The sequence below is a fragment of the Grus americana genome, chromosome 1 (genome assembly GCF_028858705.1).
Source record: "Grus americana isolate bGruAme1 chromosome 1, bGruAme1.mat, whole genome shotgun sequence".
NCBI lineage: Eukaryota > Metazoa > Chordata > Aves > Gruiformes > Gruidae > Grus > Grus americana.
The window spans coordinates 16,827,896-16,854,497 of record NC_072852.1 but is presented as its reverse complement, the minus strand read 5'-3'; the positions used below and the strand labels follow the sequence as shown (position 1 = coordinate 16,854,497).

Sequence of the window (26,602 nt, the reverse complement as noted above, 5' to 3'; positions counted from 1 at the left end):
ACTTCTGTTTACTTCTCCAGAACCCCACAAATCACCAGATTTCTGATAATGTCAGTAGTACTGTGGAGGTTACGACAACAATCCTAAGCCTTCCTGAATAGCACTAGTACTAGAAAACAAGAAATGTCAGTAGGAAACCGAACTCTAAAGGTCTTCCTCACAAGTTCTTTTGCAGAACTTTCTCCCTCTGCATCACAGAATCAAAACAGAATCATAGAATGGTTTGGGTTGGAAGGGACCTCAAAGATCATCTAATTCCAACCCTCCCTGTAATGAGCAGAGACATCTTCCCCTAGATCAGATTGCCCAAAGCCCCATCCAACCTGGCCTTGAACACTTCCAGGGAGAGGGCATCCACAACTTCTCTGGGCAACCTGTTCCAGTGCCTCACCACCCTCACAGTAAAGAATTTCTTCCTAATATCTAATCTAAATCGACTCTCCTTCAGCTTAAGGCCATTACCCCTTGTCCTGTCACTGCATGCCCTTGTAAACAGTCCCTCTCCAGCTTTCCTGTAGGCCCCTTCAGGTACTGGAAGGCTGCTCTGAGGTCTTCCTGGAGCCTTCTCTTCTCCAGGCTGAACAATCCCAACTCTCTCAGCCTGTCTTCACAGGAGAGGTGCTCCAGCCCTCTGATCATCTTTGTGGCCCTTCTCTGGACTTGCTCCAACAGCTCCATGTCCTTCTTGCACTGGGCACCCCAGAGCTGGACGCAGTACTCCAGGTGGGGTCTCACAAGAGCAGAGTAAAGGGGCAGAATCACCTCCCTTGACCTGCTGGCCAATGCTCTCAAATACGCGTTTTCTTTGGTGGTTTTAAAATAATGCTAAACTTAAAGAAAAATAAAGTAATATCTTTCTTTTTAAGTGTAATTTAAATTATTTTAAAAACAAATATCTATGCAACATTTTTTCCTTATCAGAATACCCATTTTTTCTTAATATTTTGGTCCTGATCCAACGAAAGACTTTTCCTGTCACTGTCTCCACAAAGGAAGGAGGAATGATGGGGAAATTGTTCTTCTTCAGAGAAGCAGACACTGGTACAATTTCTTTCCCTTGAGGCAATGAATTGGTAATGGATTTTTTGTCATCAGCTTAAAAAACTAAGCACTCTGGCAGTAGAGATCAAGGACTTCAGAACAAATAGTCTCTGCTAATGTCAGCTTATACCTTCTTGATCTCCTTTTGCCCTTTAAAGTATTTGGTTGTTTTATGCATTCAGTAACTACATTTATTCCCTTTGAGGGACTCCTGCATACTTAGTACTCCCTCACTAGAATGATGTTTCTCAGAATTCTAATATGTCTTTTTTAATAGACAATCAAATTTTGAAAGCTCACAACCTCTGCAGATAAAGGACACAACTGAAGTTAAAACAACAGATGTATTATTCCAATGGAAGGACAAAGAGCAGGTTAATCACTTGTCATGTTTCCCATCTTCTCCTAAGCACTGGTAAACTTCCCCAGGACAGCTCATGTATCTTGTCACCTTTACAGAACAATGTGGTGATATCTGTTGTGGCTGTGGTGTGGTGGACTAATTAATTGTCTCTTAGATACCTGCATGTTGCTAATAACAGTTAATAACTGAAACACATTTTAAAAAATAAGAGGGAGGAAAAAATATGTGTCAAAGAATGAAAAAAAAAATCAATGCTAAATGCATTTACATCACTATTAATGTAGACACGTTATCTTAGAAAGTGCAGTAGATATTGATTGAACAAGTGCCCTAATACAAAGAATAAAGGCCAATCCGCTGCCTGTCAGAAAGCTAAAAGCAAGCACCATGATAAATCCCTGAACATACTTACCAAAGAGAAGGTCTGTGTGTTATAGAAAGCAGGGATATCCCAGCAGCTTTTGCAGCTTGGAATATCTTTCCTTCAACATCAATGCTTACAGCACTCGTGCATTCGTCCAGCAATGCGTATTTTGGCCTTTCAAAAGCAGATAAAGAACATTACTCTTCTATGTTTTGGACAGTATTCCCATGTACGATGTTTAATTCAAAGAACAACGGAAAGGAGAGAGCTATTTTTGCCAGATAGCTGTCTCTCATCTACAGCTGGAAGCTGGCTAGCAAAAACATAAAGTTTCCATGCATTATTCAGGTGCAGAGCCAGCTTCCAGGAAAAGCAAGGGGGTTTTTCCTGGTCCATCTGAGTACACAGTGATCTAACTTCTATGTTCTAGTTTGACCTAGTATTATTCTGTCCTGTCATCAAGTCATGCGGTAGCTACAGCCAACTCAGAAACTTTCTATCCACAGCTATGTATGGACTGGGCTGCCTTTGTGTGCTTGCAGTCTCCAAACCAAAAAGCTTGGCTTTCAAACTCCCATAGCCTCTGCAACAGTCCATCAGAATTCTGCAATAGTTGTAGGACAGATGCAGGGAAGTTTGTGCCAAGATTTAACAAAGAAAGTAACATCTGGAGAATGTAATGCTATGTTGCCAAAAGCAAAACTTAAGTAAGAAGCATTGCCTAAACTAAAAGCAGAGCTTGTATGAATAAACGACAAGGTCTGCGATCCTATGCAACCATCTAGTAGTATTGCATATTGCATGGAGATTAGAGCCTACTACTGCTCAAACTATGACAGCAAACCTGCAAAACTCTTCCTCATTTTCAGATGCTACTTAAAGAACAAATCAAAATGCTTACTTATGGTAAAACATCCGAGCCATGCCCATCCTTTGTTTTTCTCCTCCTGATAGGACATCTTTCCAATCCATGACGGCATCCCAGCCTTTAAAAAAAATGCAAACAAAATGTGTCAGGACAATGTAAGTTTGTGAAGGAAATGCAGCTTCACTTGCAACATCTCTGCAATCTGCAACCGAAATCATAAAGATCATTTCCATTGCAGAAGAGACAGCTCAGGGTTCTGGATCACATCTTCTGAAACACCTCAATGCTTTTCACTGGCACTCAATTGGAAAAATGTCCCAAATATCATGTCAATTTTGAAAGTGAAATTTAACCCTCTTGGTCATGTAGGTATTGTCAGAAACTTTACTTACCATGTCTTTGAAAAAACTTTTACCTGTGTATAGCTAATTGTTTTATTCCATCGTGTTTGTTTTATAGAACAATTTGCTATTCCTTCTTGAAAGGTGTGAGCAGAAATTTAAAAACAAATTCAAAGAAATAAAGCGTAAAAAACATAAAGAGCAGTGCCGGACTCCGCTCACTACTGTAGGCAAAGGATAACTGCCAGCAAACTCAACAGAAACACAGATGCAGACCCAGGCATGCATTCTGTGTGCGCAGACAAGAAGCTCACATACAAAACTGCAAACAGACAGGAGGATTTTCTATACAAACTTCCCACTACCTTGTATTTAGAAATGACCCACAACTGTTATAACACTGGGTATCCTTATTTAATATTCTGCATGGCTTCTAACTGATTTTTTTCTTCATCACTTTCAGAGACATGCAACGGGAGCGTGATGCATTTTATCTGCGATCTCTCGGTGGACTGGGGTTTCTGTGACTACTCTGGCATGATTCATTCCCACTAATGAAAAACATCAAATACCAAATTACCCTATCGAAAAAGTTTTCAGTCAAACAATCCAGATGGATAGAGTAGCAAAATAGATGAGTTTTGAAAATGGCAAGTGTGGATGTAGAGAAAATCTGATAAGACATTTCTCTCAATAGATCATCTATTCATGACACAGGCAGCTGGAGTGGGGCCGAGCGAGGAAGAGAACATTTTTCCAAATCAGCCCAGAAGCACTGTAACTAAAAAATCACCACCACAACCAAAAACTCTTTTCTGCCACTGTCCAACTGAACATAAACATTTGCCAGAAAAGACTATAAACAGGGTCAAGCAAGGAGGGTGGGCTGTGTCATTTCTGATACCTGAACAAAGGTGGGCCGAGTGGGGCTTGTGAAGGTGCAGGAGGCCTGGGAGTGCTCTGCCCGTGCTCGGTGCTACACTAGGGCTTGGTAGGTCTGAACAAAACCTCAGTGAAGCATCTGGTGAGAGGTTGTGTGACTGAAAACAGGAATTGATAATGCTAGAGACTGAATTCCAAGCATTTTCTCTATGTAAATTTGTAAAATAGAATGTAATAATTTTTTAATATCTGTGTATATAGTTAAATTTAAAAACCAGGCATGCACACAGCAGAAATACATCACCCTTAGTGATCCTATTGTTCTTCCTTAGTTTTCTTCTATTCTCATTTAAGGATCCCAGTGGGCACCCCCCTGGGGACACATACAGCGCCTTCTATCAGCAGGCTCCTAGCAAAGACGGAGTTGTGTAATGATTAACTGAATCACCAGGTGGACGAACTCTGGTAAAGGGAGCAGATACACAGAGGCTGCTGCTGCTGAGCAGTCCTGGTGCTGGGACCACACAGAGAGTTGGAGGAGTGCTGTTCCACCAACACCTTCAGCTTCCAAAAAAGACTGTAAAGCACCCAGAGCGCTCCTTTTTGGCAAAGGGTTCTAGGGCAAGGGATGGGAATGGTCCTTCATGAAAACCACAGAAACATCTATGCTTCTGAACACAATGTTCAGGCTGCTGCTTATATTTTGTTATTTTTAAGCTGAGAATACAGATGAGCTCCAGGGATCTGGATCTGAGCTAGGGGGTGGGTGGGTGTGCATGTGTGCACCTGTGCCTGCGTTCATACCGTTTCTTCCTGACCAGTTGCTTCGTAAGGACTTATTAAAAGACAAAAAAGGAATGAAGTTCAAGAAGAAGCGTCATCTTATCAGTAAATCATTCTATTATTTCCTCTAAAGGTGCAAGATTTAGCCTTTGTTTACCAGGATACAATGGTCATCTCTGTGGTCACTTCAACTTACATTCTAACTGAATATTAGAAGTGCGTCTTGTCTCTTCCCGCCTAGCGCCCTCCCTGAACTTTCCTGTTTGCCACTTGGAATGTCTCAATCAACAGATAAGGAAGGACCCATTCTAATATTACCCCTTTTAAAAATTATTTTCTAAGGTCTGAACAATTTCCTCTGAACACTTAGGCATTGTAACTCACAATAAACTGACTCCCTACTGGGCATTAACAATAACGCACCTCTTGTTTCTTTTTTCTTCCTGCTGACATGGCACAGGTCAGTGAAGGTTGTTAGTGTTCTGAAAATATCTGCCAAGTCTACGGCTTACATCACCCACTGCTACATCCACTACACAAATGAAGAAATGAAATGGCTTGTCTATGAACGCAGCACAAATCTCTCAGTGGTTACAAACATAATCCTGGCTTTCAGAGTCCAAATTCCTTGCCCAGCTTCTTGTTACACATAGCCCTTGATTGCACATGGTATGAGGTAGGTGTGATGAACATTAGACGTCACAGAAATGCTTTTTGCAACCAGTAAGACAAAGAGCATGTGTAATCTGCTGGGGCAGAGTAACAGCAGTAGAAATACATACAGATGTCAGCAGCAACTAGTGATAGCCTCATGATAGCAGCATTTCATTTTCTTGCATGGTATCTTTTATAATTCCTTTTACCTCAATTTTTTGAAGGAAAAAGCAAGCTAAATTTGACAACAAAAAATGGGTTATGCCCAGGGTCTGCAGCGCTGTGAATCTTCATTCTCGTGAATCCTCACACACGCAAGACAAAGCATTCAGCTGCCATAAACCGATACGCTTAAAAGTTCCTTTTCTAGATCGACATTACAATGCACCTCATCTGACATGGACTGGAGTGGTACAGCTTCATGACAGAAGAAAGGCCACCACAGCAAACTACTGCCAGAGAATCCACCCCTGGTGAGCTTTTGAACATGGAGGCCTCTTGCACAGCGTACGTCCCCAGGCAGTTGTCAAAATGGAAGACAGCCTGGGTGCTGTGCAGGATGAATATGCAAGGGCAATCCTTAGCTGAGGAAGGAACAAAGAGACCATCAGCTGTGTGAGCCCCAGCTCAGCATGACGCTGCAGGGATTTGTGTCTCCAGATTTCAGAGCCACTGGAAAAGCTGGCAGAGCACTCCAGAGTTCCAGCTGGTACCAGTAACCAAAGCAAAACCAGGGCTAAAATGATCAGATGAAAAAATCCCAGAGAAAGGAAATGTGCTTGGCTGTGTGTTTATAGGTGGCCTAGCACAAAGGTTCCCTGGACAAGACCCAAAGATATGACAAATGTGCAAAATAATGAGGAATAATTATAATCTGGGGTGCTGAGAAACCATGAACAGGTTGAACTTGTTGAGTAACGTCATCAGCCCCAACCTGACAGGCCCAGTCATGCATTCAGCGTGCTGCTACACGTACTCATGGCTCCTCTCATGTGACAGGCTATCAGCAGCCTAAGGCTGCCACATGATGATTGACACTTGCTAAATATACACAGATTTTCAAAGCAGATCAAAAAGGAACCATGTTATGTATATCCACTGCACATCTCCATGCTCTCACTCAAGACTTCTGGACATGCCTTTTCACCATCCGTGCTGAATACAACCTTCTTTGCTACCCACATTTGGTATGAAATTATTGTTCTGGTAGAGCAAGCAATTTTGCAGGTGTCGATGGGGGCACCTTATTGATGATATAAAGGTAAGTAACAAAATGGCACTCCTCTGACATCCAGCTGGTGAGAAAAATATCAGTGTGGGTTTCAGTAGGAAGGAAATTTTGCCCCTGGCAGCAAGGGGTGCTACTGCCAACAGCAATTGCACTGGGTTCTTCTAGGGCTTGGGCTCAGGGACATCCAGAGTGGTGGTGGTGAGGAGGGGGATTGCTATTTTGGTGGTTTTGATGGATTCTGTTGGTACGGACTGTTTCATGAGGGTAACACAGAAGCTAAATGCCAAACTGGGCTACTTATTCCTGTAACCATTCTATTTACTTCTAACTGGGTCAAATCTTATTGCTAGAAAAAAGAGAGGAATTTCTGCCATTGGCAGCAACAAGAACAATGTCAGGCTCTTGTTGGCTACTTTACACTTGGAATCTGGTGACCCTTGTACTGATGCAATGTGGAAGTAATTCAGCTAAAGACAATAAAGTTATACCAGGACAAATAAATTGAGTCAGAGTTGCACACTTCTGGCTCAATCTGGCTTTTTCATAACTGCCCACAGGGAGCAGAACACAAAACTGCAAGGCATTATATTATACACGCATGACATTTGTGGTCAATTAAAGCACAACAGGGTCATGCCCTAAGGAGCCTGCTGTCCAGTAAAAGCTTAATTCTGCAGGGGATGGGTGAAAGGGGAGAAGACAGAGGTAAGGCTCTGAAGGAGAAGTTCTATAGAAAAAAATATTGAATAATGATTGATAGATAGCTAGCTCCATTCTTAGAACAGTTTATGGAAACAGTTCAAAATAGCGTGGACATATCCCATATATCCACAAGAATCTGAATAACTAAAAATTGTTTCATTCATTTTTCTTTCAGATATAGTACATTTTCAAAAAGTGTATACAATATATAAGTAGAAACTTGCTGGGAATTTTTCAGTAAAACTTTTTTTCTATTGTCAACCATCAAAGCAGTTTGCAAAAAGGAAAAAGATGGTTTGGGGCAAATCCCTTGTTCTACAAGCTTTATATGGGATTTTTCATTATTTTGCAAAGAAAAAAGTTCCAATTTTAATAGAAATGATTTTAAGTAAAAGAATAAAGTAAAAATTAGAATTAAAAAATAATTCAGCTATGTATAAACAAAAATTTCAATTGTTCATTTTCAACAAGTATTTCTCTGGCTTGCTGGTTCAAAAAAACCAGAATATGAGTCTTTGTCCCAGACTGGGGGAGCTCTAAAGAATATGTAAGCAGATGAAATCCATGCAACGTGTCAAATCATATGTCACGGATTTCCTCTCTGCTCCTACCTTGGCACTTGTCTCCTGTAAAAGTCCAAGGAGAAAAGGGAACAAGTAAGTGTATTATGGTCCTAAAAACTTCCTGGTATGTGGTAATCTCTCCCCCTGTTTTCCGGCTTTGCCCGCTTCTGTCATTTTAGATCGCAAAGTACCTAAGACATTTTTTTTAACATTTGTTTGTGCAGACTTTTGCACAGTGTGTCCTTATCCCGAGTGGAGTTTCAATAGAGCACCAGTGAACATTAACAGTATCCTCTAGACTTTTTTATAGATTGTGTGTGTCTTGCCTGTGCAGTCAGACAGGCAGAAGAGCAAGAATGGGGTCAGCAATAAATACTTTCTTTGGCAGGGAAAGTAGAGCGAGACTGATCCAAACCTGGGGTTTCAGTTTAGCAACACAGAACACTGACCCTAGCCAACGGCATCTCGTACGTGGAGCAGTTACACGCTCCAGCTGCGGGGTTATAAACCACAATGATGTGCATTCAGAGACTGCTGGGGATATGGTTTTGGCCGCTGAGGGTCATGTGTTGTTCAGTACATCTACAAGTACCAGCAGGCTATGAACGCACACTCCGCAGTGGCTTCTCACCACTGACAATTAAACTACTCCTCCTTTTCCAGCTCCCCATTCCAACACATCTGTTTGTTCTTCTGCAAACTGGGCACTTCGCTTAGTGAGGTGACTCAGGAATACTAACATGAATAATGTCAGTGCAAGGAGTAGAGGCCTTCTCTGCAATTATTCTGGTCACTGAGTTTAGCTCTCTGCCCACTTTTTCAGTCCTTGTGTCATAGTATCAGATCTGAATAGTAATATGAATCAGAATGATAGCAGATTCTTATTTTCTATTGCAACTTGAGGGCCAACAGTCATTATTACATTCTTAAAGAAGCACTAACACATGGAAAGATAAGAGTCTATCAACAGGATTGTGAGGTGGAGAAGTATTTGTAGGTATACAATTGTTGCTGTAAATGTTACCACTCCCCACTCTAAAATGTGCAGAAATCAGATGAGTGTCCATGCATACTTCAAAAGTAAAATACACCTTCTGCCTTTTGAACAGAGCAACAGGCTGCCATCCAGGAATGGGAATCTAGATATTGCCTTTGGGTTCCCAATGGCTGAAGCACTACTTTCTATCGTCAGACTGATCCTGAGAGCACACATGCAAGCACACACATTACAAGGCAATGCACCCAAAGTACCCTCTCAAAAAGGAGCACTGACAGCTGGCAGAGTGAGGCAGGGTGCACCCAGCACTCCTAATGTCAGCTCCTTAAAGGGCACTGAAGATCCTCCTTCTTCTCTCTAAATGTTACCGACCTTGTCCTATGCCTGTTTTAAAAGCATAATGATGGGGAGGAAATTCAAACCAGAGATTAGTGGCTGGTGGGAGCAAAAGGATGAAAATTATTGCTATGTTTGGGAAAAAAAATCTCCAGTTCCTTAGACACAAGAGAAGCCTTTAGTATCTTTAACCATTAGCACTGTGCCAGTGCATTTACACTGTCTCCTACTCTTAGGACAAACAACACTGAGAACACATGGCAACTTAAACAGCAAGTGATAGGTGGCAACGCTCTACTGCCAGCCGGTGTTGTTTGGTTATTTTTAACTTGTTCACCTTGGTGGTGTGGTATCAGACATTCCTTCTCATGGCACATAGTCCTGCTGATCCCACAAACCAGGGAGGTGAAAGCAGACCTGACTCTTTTCATTCACATGCTTTCGAGTTCATGTAGTCAGTGACATTACAACGTTTTAAGACAGGTTACATTTTCTAAGAAAATGAAGGAAGGCCAGTGATCTCACAGTACCATGAAAAGACTGGCCATTTCAAGAGAAGGATCATTTTCAAGGATGTTCAGCTTGATCATGGATTTAATGGGGAGGAGAGCCCTTAGCTCTTCTTCTGTTAGCATCAGGAGCAACAGCCATGTGGTTGTGCAGCTCCCACAAACACAAAAGGTCTGGATTCAGTCTTGCCAGTTCAGTAAGTAAAGGTCAGTCACACTAAGACACACATGCAAGGAACGGATTTTGTAAAGCTTTTTAGAAAAATATGGAATTTACCTCCTTCTCTTTGAACTATGTGGTACAGATGAACCATATGCAGGATACACTCCAGATCTTGATCTTGGTAGCCTTTCTCGTGCATGTCATCCACTGAGTCTGGATAAATTACTTGATCACGTAGCGTTCCAATGGACATGTAGGGTCTGAGAAACAATACAGAGAAACGGGTAATCTGGAGCTGGCTCCAAGCAAGCGCATCTTGCTGATGCTCTATGAGCAGAGTATAATGCTTTAAACACCATGTTGCTAAAACTGGAGTTATCTGTGGGTGCATTGTGGGTGAATGTTTTTCTAAATTTACCCTAGGGACAATGTATTGCTTCCATAACAGTAGATTACAGGGTAGCAACAGGGGTAGTATTAGCATGAAAACAAAATGACAGATCAGGCAGAATAAACATCCACTTCACAGCCCATTCTGAATGCTTTCACTTGGAATCAGGGAAACTCTATGCTGTATTCAAGGTTTGGTATGCTCAGAGATTTAGAAATTGAATTAAACACTCACATGTTAAAAGCAAATTGTAACAAGAGCATTGCAGCTCAAACTGGGAAAGACTTCCATGGCGCAGCAGGAGATGCTCAAGTCAGGCAGGAGAGCATTGAAAGCCTCCTTTGCACCCTACTATTCTGGACTGCCGAACTGGGACCGGGTGTAACCTAGCTGGTGCTAGAAGCCAGAGAAACACTTCTGAGTTGCAAAAAAACATACATTAGAGGTGATCAGTTTAAAACTCCCACCACCAGCCTCCCTTTGCCAAGCACAAGGCTGAGCTGTATGTGAAGCAGCTTCTGAACCACCGTGTTCCCAGACCAAGTATTACCATCCATCTTACTAATATAAGCTGCCCCCACTTTGGAGACAGAGTCCTCAATCATGGACGTGTCCCTGGTATGGCTACAGACAGTCTCCACAATGTGATGAGCTGTGCCCAGCCTCTGGTACAGCCCAGGTGCCCACAATCCTCCTAGAACAGTTTTGCAGCTCTCTAAAAGATACCAGGCCTTTCAGGCTAGAATAGCAAAGGCAATCTATCACACATCTATTTGACCATCTCTTTTGCTGCTCTAGTTCTAAGGATTTCTTGCAAAGGACAAATACCCATCCTGTCCCACAGACACTGCTGATAGTTCTTGGAAGCTGGAAACACCCTGGGAATGATCTGTGAGATTTTGAGTTTGGAAGGGAAGGCCGGAGCCAAAGAACAAACAGGCTCCGGACTCTGTCCTGCTCTCTGTGCCAAGAGTTACACTAAGTCCCTCTGGGTTCATCTGCCAAAACAATGCTGGTCTTGTTAAAGCTGTGGTGCCAGGGGATGATGACAGAGAGGAGCAGTTAAAATTGGGCCAGAAACAAGGAGGCTTCCAGGCAGCTTGCTTCCAACAACTTCACGGTGTGTTGATGAGGGGTCAGTTTTCTTCCCTGAAGAGCTCTGGACCTGCGTGGTGGGAAGGTCTCAGCCATGCAGAGGCTTTTCCTGACAGAAATGTGCAATACCTTAGTAGATGTCTTCCCTTCCCTTGGAGGTGTCTCTGCAGAAGGAGTGGATCTACCCATTGTTAAAATATACCACAGAGTAATTTGAAGGAATTCATAATGCAACAGATGTACAATTCCAGAACTAAAGCTACAACATGAACTGAAAGTCCCATTCAAACTGGCATCAGCTGCATTGGCTTTAGCACTGCAGACAGCCATGGTGAACTGCCTGTTCCTGCCTGGAGTTACACTACTTTCACCTCCAGCTGGGTGAGGGTGGGAAGGGCAGGGGAGCTGAACTGCTCACAAATATTTGGTCATCTCCCTGCTGTGGGCAGGCACCCAAATGGAGCAAAACCAGAACCACAAGTCAAATACAAGCATTGCTGCTCCTCTTTGCTCATTGTTATGCTTTCTGCTTATTGTGGGAAGAGTGCTGCTCTGGGCTGCTGCATGAACACTAGCATCAAGTGCAGTAAACCATTTACATTAATGGGGATATTGCAAAATCTCAACTCTAAACATTATGTAACTTCATGAAGTAATGACATATTACATTTCCATAGTGCTCTCCATCTAAAATCCCAAAGGGCTTTACTTCTTACATATGTAGAAATCACTTCCTTCGCTCCAGACTGCTGCCATCTCTGGGACAGAAGACAGCAACTCCACCTGGGCTCAGAAAAGTTTAAATCAGGTTGTGCATAAGACTGTGCAATTTAGGTGAAGCTGCAGGTAAGGGCAAGGAGGACAGATTTACCTATCATATAATTTGTCTGGGGTTTAATACCTTACTCTTGTGAAGTATGATACTGTAATGACTAGCAGCCCTGAGATTTAACCTACAGCACAACCGGGAAGGCAATGCTCAAAAGCACCGTGCCAGGACACTTGTTGCCATGCTGTTTATTGAGTCACCAGCACTCCTTCCTGGTACAACTGGATTTTCTTTGCGGCATCCCATCTAAACACACCTGTACTACCAAGCACACCTCTCCCCACCTAGTTTGTAAAAATTAAAGAAAAGCCCAGCCTGCAGTGGAATAGCAAATCCCATCAATTACTGACTAGCAGAGAGGAAGAATGGCTTATGGTTACGGGTCTGTCCTGGGAAGTGGGAGAGTACATTCTGCTTCTTCCATCCTTTGGGGAGCCACTCATGTCCCTGAGCGGACACTCATCTTGCTTGGCATGAGATGTCTCGTTTGGAGCCCCAACTCTTGATAACAAAGAGAGGCACCTCTGTGGTTGGTTTATCCCATTTATTTTAGGGTGGGGATAGATTGCCTCCTGAGGGTGTCTTCTCCGTCCATGGGGGACAGAGCCCAGACAACTAACTTAGATAACTAACTTCTAAAGTGCTAAAGTTAGATGAGATCTCATCTAACTCATACCCTCATAATCTCATACTAAACCAGATTTCTCTACCCATAACTTGAAGACAATAACCTCATTACCTACTGCGAGTGCCACAAAGTCAAACACACTAAAACCTGTTAAACATCAGACGTTATTGCAATTGAGGTTACATACGTGTGATAGTGAGACATTAAGGAGTATAAAATATGGGTAACTGGATACAGCAACAGTGAAATTTTGGCTTTGCCAGTAAGTTCCTTGTTAAAATACTGTTTTCATTAAATATTTAGCAGTTCAAACAGCAAAAAGAATCTTTTTGTCCTGAAGCAATACTTGAGTTTAACTGGACTTAATTGACTTCTGATGGGGTTTTTCCTTTCAGCCAGAGTGTCTGGGTTCCAGTCTCAAAGAAAGCACTCTTACAGACCCAGAAAGCAACTCCTCTGCTGTGCAGAGGTCATGTCTTTGACAGTAATAGCTCTGCAGCTCTCTTTCTTCTCTTCTCTTCTCTTCTCTTCTCTTCTCTTCTCTTCTCTTCTCTTCTCTTCTCTTCTCTTCTCTTCTCTTCTCTTCTCTTCTCTTCTCTTTTCTCTTCTCTTCTCTTCTCTTCTTCTCTTCTTCTCTTCTCTCTTCTCTCTTCTCTCTTCTCTCTTCTCTCTTCTCTCTTCTCTCTTCTCTCTTCTCTCTTCTCTCTTTTCTCTTTTCTTTTCTTTTCTTTCTCTGCTCTCTGAAAAAAGATTCCTACACTGTTTTTGAGAGACAGGATTTAAGATCAGTAATCTTTTTTTAAAGCTTTGGTATCAAACCTCCAGAAAGCTAAGAAAACTTACTGATTCTTGCCTGGTTTTCTGGAATGTCAAGGCATTTATTGGAAGAGATACTTTCAGTTCTCACAAACTGATCTTTTTTTAGTTAGTTTGATAGTTTTATTGCATCACCAGTTTTTGTTTGGTGCACTTAGTGCTTCACTATGCAGAGTGGTAACTTCATTCTGCTAGTAACAAGCCATCATCCCTAAGGCTTATGGCTTCTCCCTTGCAGTGCAGGTTTTAAAGAAAGATAATATCAAGATGTGCTGCAATCTGAAGCCTGTGGGATGAACAATTCCCCAGTGCCCTATTGACACATGACATCATTGTGTAGAATGTTGGCAAAATATTAGAGAAATCATATGGGGAGGAAGGGCAAGTGTTGCCGATGATGTGGTCTCTTTACTGCAGTTAGCTTTGGCGAGGGAGAAGGGGGCAGGTGCTACAAAACATATTGGAGCACATACCAGTCACTTCCCTTTCCAAACAGAGGACTTACACGCTGGAGCTGTGAGGCATAGAGAGGTATAATGCCAATTCAAAGGGACTGTGGATTAACACTGCATGCTGTAACCAGGCAGTACTAACATCTAGTAATTCTCTGATGTCTTGAAAAGCAGAGGGCTTCACTCTTTTGGTTAGCAAATTCAGGAAGATGACTTCCTTAGATGTCAAGAAATTTCTGTTCCAAAATCAGATCAAGCCATATCCACTTGAAATGTTTACAAATACCTTCTGAATGTATTCAAAGGTATTTTCATCTTCTATGCAAAATAAACTGTGCTGACAGAACTGATAACCTGTTCTGACATCTGCAATATTATTTTAAAGATTTATAGCAACTAATCAATATGCACTCTGAGAGTCTATAAAGCAATCTGAATGGTCAGAGCCTTAGTTGTAAGCACCCTGGAATAAGAAAGGGACCAAAATATATCTAATTAAGCAGCTGGCATCAGAAGTGAAGGGATATTAGTCCAATGTAAGTGCCCAAGGAACTGCTTCCAGGTACAGTCTGAGGCTCACTTCACGTTCCCTGGCACACGCTATGATTAACGCTTCCTCCATGGAAGGTCAAGTCTAAAAACATGTGGCTTGTGATTCTGGAATCCACCTGCATGCCCAAAACTGACAATCAGGACCTGACTTGCCATTTGCTGTTCAAGTATGTTTACAGTTATTATTGTACTATTATTCTCAGATATATGCAAAGTTATGTGGGAAAATTATGTGTAATGCAACTATAAACTCTTGACTGACCCATCTTTTAAGTTTCCATCTCTGGCTGACACAATGTGTCTCCAATAAACCCAAGTAGGAGAGAGAAAGGGGAACACTACACCTGGGATTCTCCTTTTTGGAGAAACTGCAGCTTGGATTTTCAAAGGAGATTGGGGCGGCTTCAGAGTGCAATTCAGATTGCTTGCTTTGACATCTAACATAAAATGTATTCCAAATTTAGGCACCTCTATTCAAGAAGATGATATTGGAGCCCAAACTCCAGCCATGGAGTCATCTTCCCAGGAAACTTGGAAGATCTTAAGGAGTCAGTGCTTGCACTGAAGAATCTCCAGTCCAGAAAGCCAAGGGCATGGCTCGCACCTACAGCTGTGCCCAAATGCTGTCTAATTCCCCAGAAGGTCCAGTACAGCATGGAATATGAAAGGAACAGTTTTAAGTCCAGCACAAAACACTGCAGCTACTAGAGATGCAAGAGGAGGGGCTGTATGATGAACTAGTGGTTAGCAAATCTCTTCCAAGAACTGGGTTCAGCTAAGTTATTCTCACCTTGCAGGGCATCAGATTCCCATTTTTCTAGGCTAGTGTCCAGGCTAAAGAGGAGTCAAAGGGAGGGCACCTTCTAATCTTCCCACTGAAGCAAGGAAACTGCATCTAAGAGGCAGAAATCATGTGTCTGAAGAGAGAGTTATTGGAAAGAGCCTAATTATACCACACCAATCAGAGTCCTCAGTTGGAAGGAGGGACACTTTAGTACCACTCCTTCTGCCATATATTATTTATGCTATTTCTTTTTTTCCCCAATGCTCTTTAATATAAAATGCAGTAACTATCCTAATCCTTCAGTGGCATTGTAAAAACATATTAAAGGGTGTTCTAATCTTATTTAGGTGCCTGCTCTAAGGAGAGAGCTTGTTATAGATATAGAGGTTTAATGTTTAGCTCTCAGTTTGCCACCTAAACTTCAGTAAGAGGCAGGAGTTCAAACATACATTTATATTTAGATATTCCCGTGGATTAACTCTAGGTGGCTCCCTTTACCTACTAAAAAAATTTTGTGCATAATTTTCCAAAAGCCCTAAATCTCTGCCTGACTATCTAGGGAATCCACCTAAATTTAGAACTTTCCATCACCTTGCTGGTGCCAAGATCCTAATTTTTAGGTGCTGTAATACCTCAGCTGGAATCACCTCAGCAGAACTCCACCTCTTGCCATGTTCCTGATTTAGGTCAATAGTAAAAACTCCATGGTTTTCAACAGCAGCAAAGCTTGATCAACAGTGATGCTCAAGAAATGCCAACCTCCACTAAGTAAAGTGATGTGGATGTTGTCTACCTCAACTAGAGGTAGTTGATAGCGAATGCTGTCTACCTCGACTTCAGCAAGGCTTTTGACACTGTGTCCCATAACATCCTCATAGACAAGATTAGGAAGTGTGGGTTAGATGAGTGGACAGTGAGGTGGGTTGAGAACTGGCTGAATGGCAGGGCTCAGAGGGTTGTGATAAGCGGTGCAGAGTCTAGTTAGAGGCCTGTAGCTAGTGGTGCGCCCCAGGGGTCAGTTCTGGGTCCGGTCTTGTTCAACATATTCATCAATGACCTGGATGAGGGGACAGAGTGTGCCTTCAGCAAGTTTGCTGATGATGCAAAACTGGGAGAAGTGGCTGATACACCAGAAGTCTGCACTGCCATTCAGCGAGATCTGGACAGACTGAAGAGCTGTGTGGAGAGGAACCATATGAAATTCAACAAGGGCAAGTGTAGGGTCCTGCATCTAGGGAGAAATAACCCCAGGCACCAGTACAGGTTACAGGTTGACCTGCTGGGAAGCAGCTCTGCAAAGAAGGACCTGGGAGTCCTGGTGGACAACAAGCTCTCCATGAGCCAGCAATGTGCCCTTGCAGCCAAGAAGATCAATGGATCCCAGAATGCATTAAGAAGAGCGTGGCCAGCAGGTCGAGGGAGGTTATCCTCCCCCTCTACTCTGCCCTGGTGAGGCCACATCTGGAGTTCTGTGTCCAGTTCTGGGCTCCCCAGTTCAAGAAAGACAGGGACCTACTGGATAGAGTCCAGCGGAGGGCTATGAGGATGATGAGCGGACTGGAGCATCTCTCTGATGAGGAAAGGCTGAGAGAGCTGGGTCTGTTTAGCCTGGAGAAGAGAAGACTGAGAGGGGATCTCATCAATGCTTATAAATATCTAAAGGGTGGGTGTCAAGAGGAAGGGGCCAGACTCTTTTCAGTGGTGCCCAGCGACAGGACAAGGGGCAACGGGCACAAACTGGAACACAGGACATTCCAGCTCAGCATGAGGAAAAACCTTCTTCATTCTGAGGGTGACCAAGCACTGGGACAGGCTGCCCAGAGAGGTTGTGGAATCTCCTTCTCTGGAGATATTCAAAACCCACCTGGACACAATCCTGTGCAACCTGCTCTAGGTGATCCTGTTTTAGCCAGGGGGTTTGGACTAGATGATCTGCAGAGGTCCCTTCCAACCCCTACCATTCTGTGATTCTGTGATCTAGATTCCTAATAGTTCTTTGATGACATTAATAAAATAAACAGCAAAAAACTAATGATGGCACCACCACTACAACTTTGAGAAAGTAAAATGTTCTGAATGAATGTGAATTAAATTATTTTTAAGTAGTGTTGTATCCACTACTCTCACACACAAGGTGGTACACCAAAGAGTTAGAAAATAATAAATAATATAATATTTAGCAAAATGTTAAAAAAGCATCAGGCTCAGTTTATTGCACTCTATCTAGTTCAAGGGATTTTAGGGCCAGCTAAAGTTTCAGCAACCCTTCTAAAGATATAAATAATTGATGTCTCTTTAAAATACCCTACATTGAACTCTCCTCTCCACTCACACAGAACTAGCCATGAACATCCTCTAAATATTTCAGATAGATCAGTTACCAGAGTGGAACGTAATCAGTTTATAGCCATTAACATAGTTAACAGGAAGTGAAATGTGCAGTATGAAAGGCTGAATTCTCAAGGCATATAATTAGAATCTGATATCAAAGGCTGAAAAAATCACACTAATCACTCTGTGGCTTTCTTTGCAAAGAAGCTATGTACATCCCTGCAAGAAAATAATGTGGGAGGAAATAATAACCAGAAAGGTAAAAGAAGCCTTTAATTTAAAGCACTATTCATGCTCAGGTACCATCTCATCTCATGATTTACTTATTCACCATTACCAAGATCACTTACAATATAAATAGAACTGGTCAGATGGCACAGAACTTTAAGGTGAACAATTCACAAAATTATCCAGTTCAGTCTATTTGTATCTTGTGATAGGCAGAGACAACAGAAAGAACATATGTATAATTAAAAACAAACCCCAGACAATTTCTGAAAAATATGAGCAGCTAATGCAATCTGAAATAATTATCCCTCCTCCAATGAATCAAATCAACCAGCCAGACAAATGAAGGAAAAACACTCTCCTTTTCTTAAACATCCAGTTTTTGCAGGCCCAGTCTTTTCATACCTCTGGCAGTCCTAATGATAAAAGGGTTATTTGGATGATCATGAAGATCAATGAATTGAAGAAAGAACAACGAGCTGTTCTGGACAAGAGTCTAGCTGCCAGTCCCACCAGGCATACCCCAGCCTAAGAGGTGTTTCTGATTTTTATCACAGCAATGTAATACAATGAGCAAGGCAGTTTCCCTCTTTTAGAAAGATCTCAAATTATTCATGGTTTTGCAGATGCGAAGTGATGCTTTACTTCGAGGAGAGGAAGTGTAGACACGTGAAGCCTGTAGAGCACAGGCTGCTTTTGCTCTGGGTTTCTGCAATGCTTAGTTGTTCGTGGTATCATTTTTCCATGCACTGGGATATGAATATGCAAGCAATACCAGAGCAATAGTGCGTCTCCAGTGAAACACCCTGCCAACAAGTGAGAAGTCACACACTGCGCTGACTTCCCCCTCTAATCCTCTGAGAAATACTGCATTATATGGGACAGAACATGACAGCGCAGAATACAGAGACACACCACGTATATATATGGAACATTATTATAGACATTTTATAAGTGCAATAGGTACCTGAAGTGGCCACAAGGGAGCTGTAGTAATCTCTAGCAGAAACTAAAATTGATAGGGTATAATTAATGCAAAACATTAGGTAGATAAACAAGCCTGGAAAAGTCTTCCCTCTTGGGAAAGACACGCTCCTATCCAAGCTAGGCTGGTGCACACATGCTGAACTGCAGAAAAAACCCACCTGCTAAATGCTCCCATGAGACCATGACATAATTAATGACTCAGGAACAAAGAACTGAAAATCCAGAGTTCTGGGGACTACTCAGCATTACTTGCAGAAGAGACTCATGTCACCTAAAAGTTACTCATCCAGGTCTGAGATAGTGACCCCAAGCTCTCTTTGTAGTCAACAGAGTCCTCTAGTGAACTGGTACCTCCTGTAGGTCTCATGCTTCTTAGATGTTTGTCCTAGGACACAGGACAAACAGCTGCAGTGGTCTGAACTGGAAGACTATTGTGCATTGAGGAGTTAGCGATCCGCAGAACAGTTGACCTGAATGTGCATGGGCTTGTGCTATACTTTGCTGCACCGTGTTGGGCTGTGCTGCACATGTACCTTGGCCTTCAGCCTGTGCTGTGCTGCACTTATCACTTGGCTGTAGGATAAACTTTGCCAACTAATCATAACGGAGGAGCCTGCAAGCAGCTCCCCCTTGGCACCAGCAATTACACCACCTTGCGTGTCCTTGTCTTTATCTTGAAGTGAAGCAGTATGTTCTCATGCAAACATCCTCTTGTTTGATAGTAGAAATAATAACTGAAATTGTTTACTTCTAAGAAAATCCTATCAGAGCACTAAAGGCCATAACGCCAATGAACCTTAGCATGGATGGGATCAAGTACAGCATGCCATGCTGTGACCAGAGGCCTGTTTGATGCTGCACAATGCTGGGTTCCTAACATCTGATGGGATGTAAGTGCCACAAAGGTGCTGAAAGGACTGGAGCATCTCTCCTATGAGGAAAGGCTGAGAGCTGGGACTGTTCAGCCTGGAGAAGACTCAAAGGGATCTCATCAATGTATATAAATACCTGACAGGAGGGTGCAAAGAAGGTGGAGCCAGGCTCTCTCCAGTGGTGCCCAGTGACAGGACCAGATGCAATGGGCACAAACCAAAACAGGAGATGCCATCTGAGCATCAGGAATCAATCTTTCACTGTGAGGGTGGTCAAGCACTGGAACAAGTTGCCCAGAAAGGCTGTGGAGTCTCAAGCCTTAGAGATATTCAAAAGCCATCTAGACATGGCCCTGGGGAAACAGCTTTAGGTGACTCTGCTTGAGCACAGGAGTTGGACCAGATGACCTCCAGAGGTCCCTTCCAACTTCAACAATTCTGTGATTTTGTAATTATCTATGCTATCAACTTATTCCTTATCTCTAATAAAAGGAATTTTAATTCATGCAGTACAGACTTTGAATACCTTTCTTACTGACATCAACAATGAACACTTCCGTTGGTGCACTGCAACAGCGAATCACCCTCCAGAGGTAGACAGTTCACTCATTATAAAGCTCACACAAGAACATCTAACTTTTAGCTGCCTAAATGAACGTAGACGAATTCTACCTTTGATGTATGAGTTGACGGTTTATTGTTTTAGCTTGTTGGGGGTTGAAAACTTGTATAAAAAAATGGCTAATAATCTTCTCTCTGGAAGGTGGGTAGTTACCAGTGAATACTGCATTGTCTCCAAGAAATGCAGAATAGTATCACCGTGCTGAATAAAACTTACATTTACCTTGGAAACCACAGTGAGTTGGAGGAGGGACAGAGTGTGAGATGCTCAGCCTGCAGGCAGGCAAACATGGGACTAGACCCTAAGAAATGTGTCTGAGTGAGCAGACCATGGAGAGGCTGGCGGTCCAGTTCACCTTGGAGCTGGGACACAGTTCTGGAGCCCAGGACACAGGGGCAGGCAAAAGTCAGAGCCTATACTGCATGGGAAGGACTACCACTTTCTCTTCAAGACGACAGTGTTGGCTATGTCTACTATCTGGATATTTAAAAGAGTACGGCACTGTAATGACAGCTTCTGTTTGCAAACTATAGTAAGGAGCAGGAGAAAGGACTTCTTCCCAGAGAAGATGATATAGTTGTCATTAGAGCTTTCGGCTGTCCTCCCCTCACAAAAGACAGCATCCTTTCAGTCTTTTCATATCAAGCATTTTATGTCAGGCAGGTTTGTAGTTTATTTTTCCCAGTGCTTCCTAATGTTATGTCACCAAGTTGTTTCTCATAATCTGACATGCATAAGGCGTTTGAAGCATGGTTTTTTGACATTCCTAGGTAAAATATTATTGAAATAATAAACATTTGCCATCTGTCAAAGATCCTTTGTTGCACAGTTGCAATGCAGGGCATTAAGCTGGAGGTACCTGCTCAAGCTAGACACAGTAATGGCACTTCTCTGCAGAAACTAGGTCATGTAAATGCAACCACCAGATTAGTCCCTAACATGCAAGTTTGTCCACACACTGCTAAGTTACACAGCGATCGCACTTAACCTGTAGGTGAATTTGTTCCCCTGACACTGCTATCAAAACTGAATTTTAAAGGCAAGTGAGCTGTTTGTCTCAGAAAAATAAACCTACCACAGATTAAATAGATTGTCAGTTGCTTTGCTGGATGGATCCTATAAATACCAGCCATGTATTTGGTTCTTATAATCTATTTAGTGACTTCATATTTATAAAATGTTTGTCAAGCTTAACCTGACAATGTACTTAAAAAAAATTTCAAAGCCTACTTCTTCCAGTTTTTAAATGAAGTTACATAAACAGTCTGTCACATACGTGGATGCCTGGAAAGGTGGTACAGGCAACATGTAATTATTGGTGCTGAATGAGGACTTTTGATATTCAAAAGAAGCAAGCGGGGGTGGAGGCATTGCAAACTCATGCTGGCAAGAACATGGTGTCCAAAATACATTATGAAACACAAAGCAGCTGATTGCCAGAGATCCTAGTAGAAATATTCCTCCAACTGGGCATGCTCGCATATAAAAATTTAGCTCTTCTGTAACAATGAAGAAAACATCTCAAAAGAATGTAAATGGAGGAAGCCGTGCATATTAGTGACCCTCACTTTTGTGCAGGAGCCCAAACAAGATTTATATGCTTAGTACGGAAGCAATACTCAAAACAAGAGGGATGCTGCTTTGATTACAAGAATGGATTTCACCTTTTAGTTGCATACACACCATGGTATTTAATCAGACATGCAGCTGACAGCATTTTGCATTATACTTCTGTGTGGACCATAATCCTCTGAATGATCAAGTTCTTGTATGAATCACAAATAAAGGGGGCTTGGCTTGCACCAAGTTAAGTGACCACATTGTGCTTTAAGTGAGACATCTCCATGAGTCTAGAGAATGAAGTCTCTCCATCCATCTATACAGAGGGTGGTAATAATAGAACCTCCTTCAACTGAAAAGACCACCAATAGATAAGAGCCGATACTGAAATCTCTGTACCAAATCAAGCCTGGACTTCCCTGGTGATTCAAACTTGTCAATGAGAGTCTTCATTTGTATCAAATGTGATACTGGCTTCTGTGCTTCAGACAACTGCCCACTAGCAAATGCACTGGTCTCCATATGGAGTAAAAGTTGAGTATGTATCAACACACCTCAATTCCTCACCCATGTTTAGCCCTCTTGGTATCTCCCATAGGCACAGCTTGCTCCAGGCATTCCCCCAGTCTGAAGCGAGTGAGGGACCAAAACCCCAGAGCATGATGAAGTCCTTCACAAACATCAGGTTAGCTATAGCCTTTAAGATTGGTGTTGGATTTATGTAAATACATTTTAAATCTAAACTGAACCTCAATGCAGCAAGCTGACTGAAGCCTTTGGTCTGGGATTTCTGCAACACTTCGCTTAATAATAGAAAAGACTTGTAAGCTGTGCTTTAATTAGCTGACTCTTGTGTCTGGCCAGTAAGGAAAGCACCTTGCATGGCTTGAGAGGGAGTAGAAGCTAATCCATAAAGCCATTTTCCACCTCTGACTATGAGCATAGGTGACTCTTGTTCACAATGTGCTGTCAAGAGGTACTGTCATTACTTGTCATCAGTCAACACATAGATCTAATTAAAAGCCTTCAAACTTTACAGCTGTGAGTTAGCCTTCAGTGGAAACAGAGAGGTCTCCCAGTGATCCTGGCAGAAAAGCTTCAGCTAACCTACAGGGCAGCAAGACAAGAACTTTTCTGTTCTATGTGAGACAAGACTGGACTTCCTTCAATCAAGGAGGAGAAGTGCAAGCATTTCTGTATGAGTCCCAGGAAGATGAAATGGGGAAAGCTGTGCCCTGGCTGAGCCTAACAGCCCTCTCAGATGCAAGGCCATGTTTTTTTAATGAACAGCAGAATACTGAGTTAACCTGTCTTGAATAGATTCATGTCGAGAAACAAAAAAGAAGACACAAAGTAGCAGCCAATTTGTTAAAGCAAACCTATATCAAAATAGTATGCATAACTGAAGTATGTTATGTTTTGTGTTACCACTATCTACCACAGACCTTGTTCTCATCTGTCAGATAAATGGTGAACTTTGGAAAGGAGCACCATGAACTTGATAACAATAAGTACAACAGACAGATGCAGTGTGCAAGGGAGTAGATATCTATATAGCATGACATGAACTGATGGCAAAGTACTGAAGGAACAAGTCAATGTGGCAGTGTACTATCAGCAAAATGCTGAAGGGCAATGACAATTGTCAGTGCGGTGCTGGCATGTGCAGTCACAGTACAGTTTAAGTCCAGCTGACCCCCACAAAAGGGATCATAAAGACAGAGCAGTATGAGCTGACAAGAAATTAGGATGTGCAAAATACAATATAGCATAGAGACATCCAAGCCAATGTAAATGAGGTGAGGCAACAGAACTCGCATAGGCATATTTGCACAGCGCTTCACTTGGGCTAGTGCTCTCACCAACATATATGTGTTGCGCTAGGAAGACTCGAGAGTCATGACAGAAGGTTATGGAACCAACAGAGACTGCATGAGACATTCCTCAATGCAAATAAGACAATAAGACACAGCTGGCAGAAAATTATGAATAATTTATATCAATAACCCAGTGGTGATTACAGCTTTACTGCAGCTTTACGGTGCAGAGATATTGAGGAATATTCCTGTGGTGTTGTCAAGGTAACCTGCAAGTATGTAGGTGTGCAATTCTGCTGGCGTTTATATCAGATGAGGGAGAACTGAGGAAATGAGAGCAAACATGTACAGAATCTGTGTTTCCTGACAACTGAAAAAGCTGAGACTCTTAGTTGGAGAGCAAGAAGAGCTGGAGAAAATGTTAGGAGGAGTTACACGCAAGAGCTCACTAATTCCACAGAGATGGAGTCTCCTCCCATGTTTAAGAACAACAGACTAGGAACAGGGCACAGGTGGGAGAAATCAGGCTACCTTCAGATACACTGCTGATATACTATGAAAGGTTTGACTGCTTCTTTAATTCCCTAAGTGCTACATATACCTCTTGTCATATCTTTAGCATCTGTACTCATGCTACCCACTACGTATTTTTGTTAATTATTTATTATTTAAAATGATGATTCTGAATTCTGATTTGAATCACGATTCCTTACCAACCAGAGCACCCACAAGCATTCCTTTTTTCATTCATGCTACCTTCTTCACCAGTTCATTGAGAGGAATGCAAAGAAGTGGTTAACACAAATGAATTTTACTTTGCAAAAGAGGGACAGAGAAGTAGAAGAAGGGGTAAGAGCACACACTCTGCCAGTTACTGAGCCTCCAATGAGATGTGACAACTTGTTGTGCTGTGACCAGCTCCTAGCACTGATCCATCCTTGAAAACAAGCTGCTTTTGGCACCAGTGTGATGTTGGACTGCTTAGAGCCTCTTAAAGCCTGCTTCTCTTCTGCCCACCCTCCTCTTTTACAGGCATGTCACAGCCAGCAGCAGAACCACACTCACAGAAATTCCTGGGCTTCTCTCTCCCTGCCCTCCAAAAGGGCAGTTTGTCCCATCAGTATGTGCCAGAACTGTGACTGATTAAGGAGAAATTCTGCATGGCCTGGCCCTATTTAAGGGGAGGAAAAAAAAATTAAATTTCACAATGATTCACAAGGGTAAAATCTAAAAAAAGTAGTATAATGATGCTAAGCAATCTAAAAAGTTAAAAAGATAGGCACTCTTAAGGTTCTGCTTTAAAACCTACATACTGCTAAGTAAAGATAACTACAAAGTGTTTGCAGTGCTGATGAAATTTGGAGAATACAATGAGATAATTCATTTTTTAATAAATAATACTTTTGTGTGTAGCTTTTGAACTCGGCAAAGACACACGATTTCCCACTCATTTCTGGAATACTACACTGGAACATTACAAACAGAGATGACAAAATAATCTTTTCAGCGAGCTTCTATTTACTGTGGGGTATTTTGTTACCTAGTAGTCACTGTGTTCTCCACCATTCACCATATGCAGATAAGGTTCCTACATTTGACTCAAAGACGCAAAAGGGCTGATGCAGAATTAAATCCAGCCACAGGCACACAGGAGTAAGCTCTTACCAGGCTCAATGGTAACTGTGTCCACTCATGGAGAGCCATCTCCCATGTTCTTAGACCAGAGATGTAATGTGTACACTTAAACACAGTGATGTCATTCTAATTCACCGCTCTGACAGACATCCACCAATTCAAGAGCCTTTTGCTATACCACGGTTTTCACCTACCCACCAAACAAAAAAGCGAGGGAGGCTGAATCCAGGTGATACCATCCTACCACCTCTCAGATCCTCTCAGTCCAGAACATAAATTTTCCCTAAAGTTATGCTGAAATATATACATGATGAAATGTAGGCAGGGCACTATCTTTACCAGTCTGAAGTTTTAGAATTACGTCTAAAAAAATAAACAAACAGAAGGTAATCCTGACTGAGCAGCAATTTCACAGGGTTAATAAGCAACATGGTTACACCAGCAGGACCTTCCAAAACAAGCTGCTTTAATTTCAGGACTTCAGAACAATTTACAAACCACTACAGAAATTCTGAATCTATTCTAGAGCCAGGGGCAGACAAAAACCTCAATGAATGTGTAATTTATTTACACCATAAATAAATGAACTGTTAAAACACTCAGAAGTGCAACACAGGCAGAAAAAAAAATGCCTGAACCACATAAGGCAATCCACACAAAAACCCTAAAAATTCAGCAGATCTGTTGCAAATCTGGTCCAGAAATGTGAAAACTTCAACTTAGAACTGAATCTCCTTCAAGTCATGCTTAGTATCTCAGATATTCATCTAACACTCTGTAAGCCCAAAGAACAAATACACTGGACAAAAAAGCAACTCAGGATCATCCTGAGGACATCCTAACAAACAAATCCGATTGATTTCTGTCCTATATCAACTCCTTCAGCCACATTCACCCACAAATCCCTACAAGACTCAGTCTCACATTCCCTTTCCAAATACAAGACACTTATAAGTGACAGGCCACACTTCCGAGCCTACAGAACCCATATTGACACAGCTGAACTGTCCCCCAAAGTAGACTTCAAAATCTTCAGACACAGCCAAGCTACAGAACCCTTGCAGAAGAGCCCTCTCTGTCCCCCACTGTTGCCCCATTTACCCAGACACCGCTCTTTCCCTTTGGAAGTACCTCTGCATTGCCTAAAAACCCCTCCAGGAGCAGAGAGTTCTCACAGAGCTGCAAAGCCAAGCCATGCCAATGTC

The 26,602-nt window shown here is 42.2% G+C and overlaps 1 protein-coding gene across 2 annotated transcripts in view; it reads right to left on the bottom strand.

The window, feature by feature from the left end:
• Positions 1-26,602, bottom strand: part of ABCD2 (ATP binding cassette subfamily D member 2) — a 51,385-nt gene that overhangs the window by 5,813 nt on the left and 18,970 nt on the right. For both annotated transcript variants that reach the window (XM_054838760.1, XM_054838770.1), the window contains exons 7-9: positions 9,913-10,058; positions 2,671-2,755; positions 1,818-1,943 (exon numbers count right to left, since the gene is read on the bottom strand). In XM_054838760.1, the coding sequence (XP_054694735.1) occupies positions 1,818-1,943; positions 2,671-2,755; positions 9,913-10,058 (357 nt within the window). The remainder of the gene's footprint in view (positions 1-1,817; positions 1,944-2,670; positions 2,756-9,912; positions 10,059-26,602) is intronic.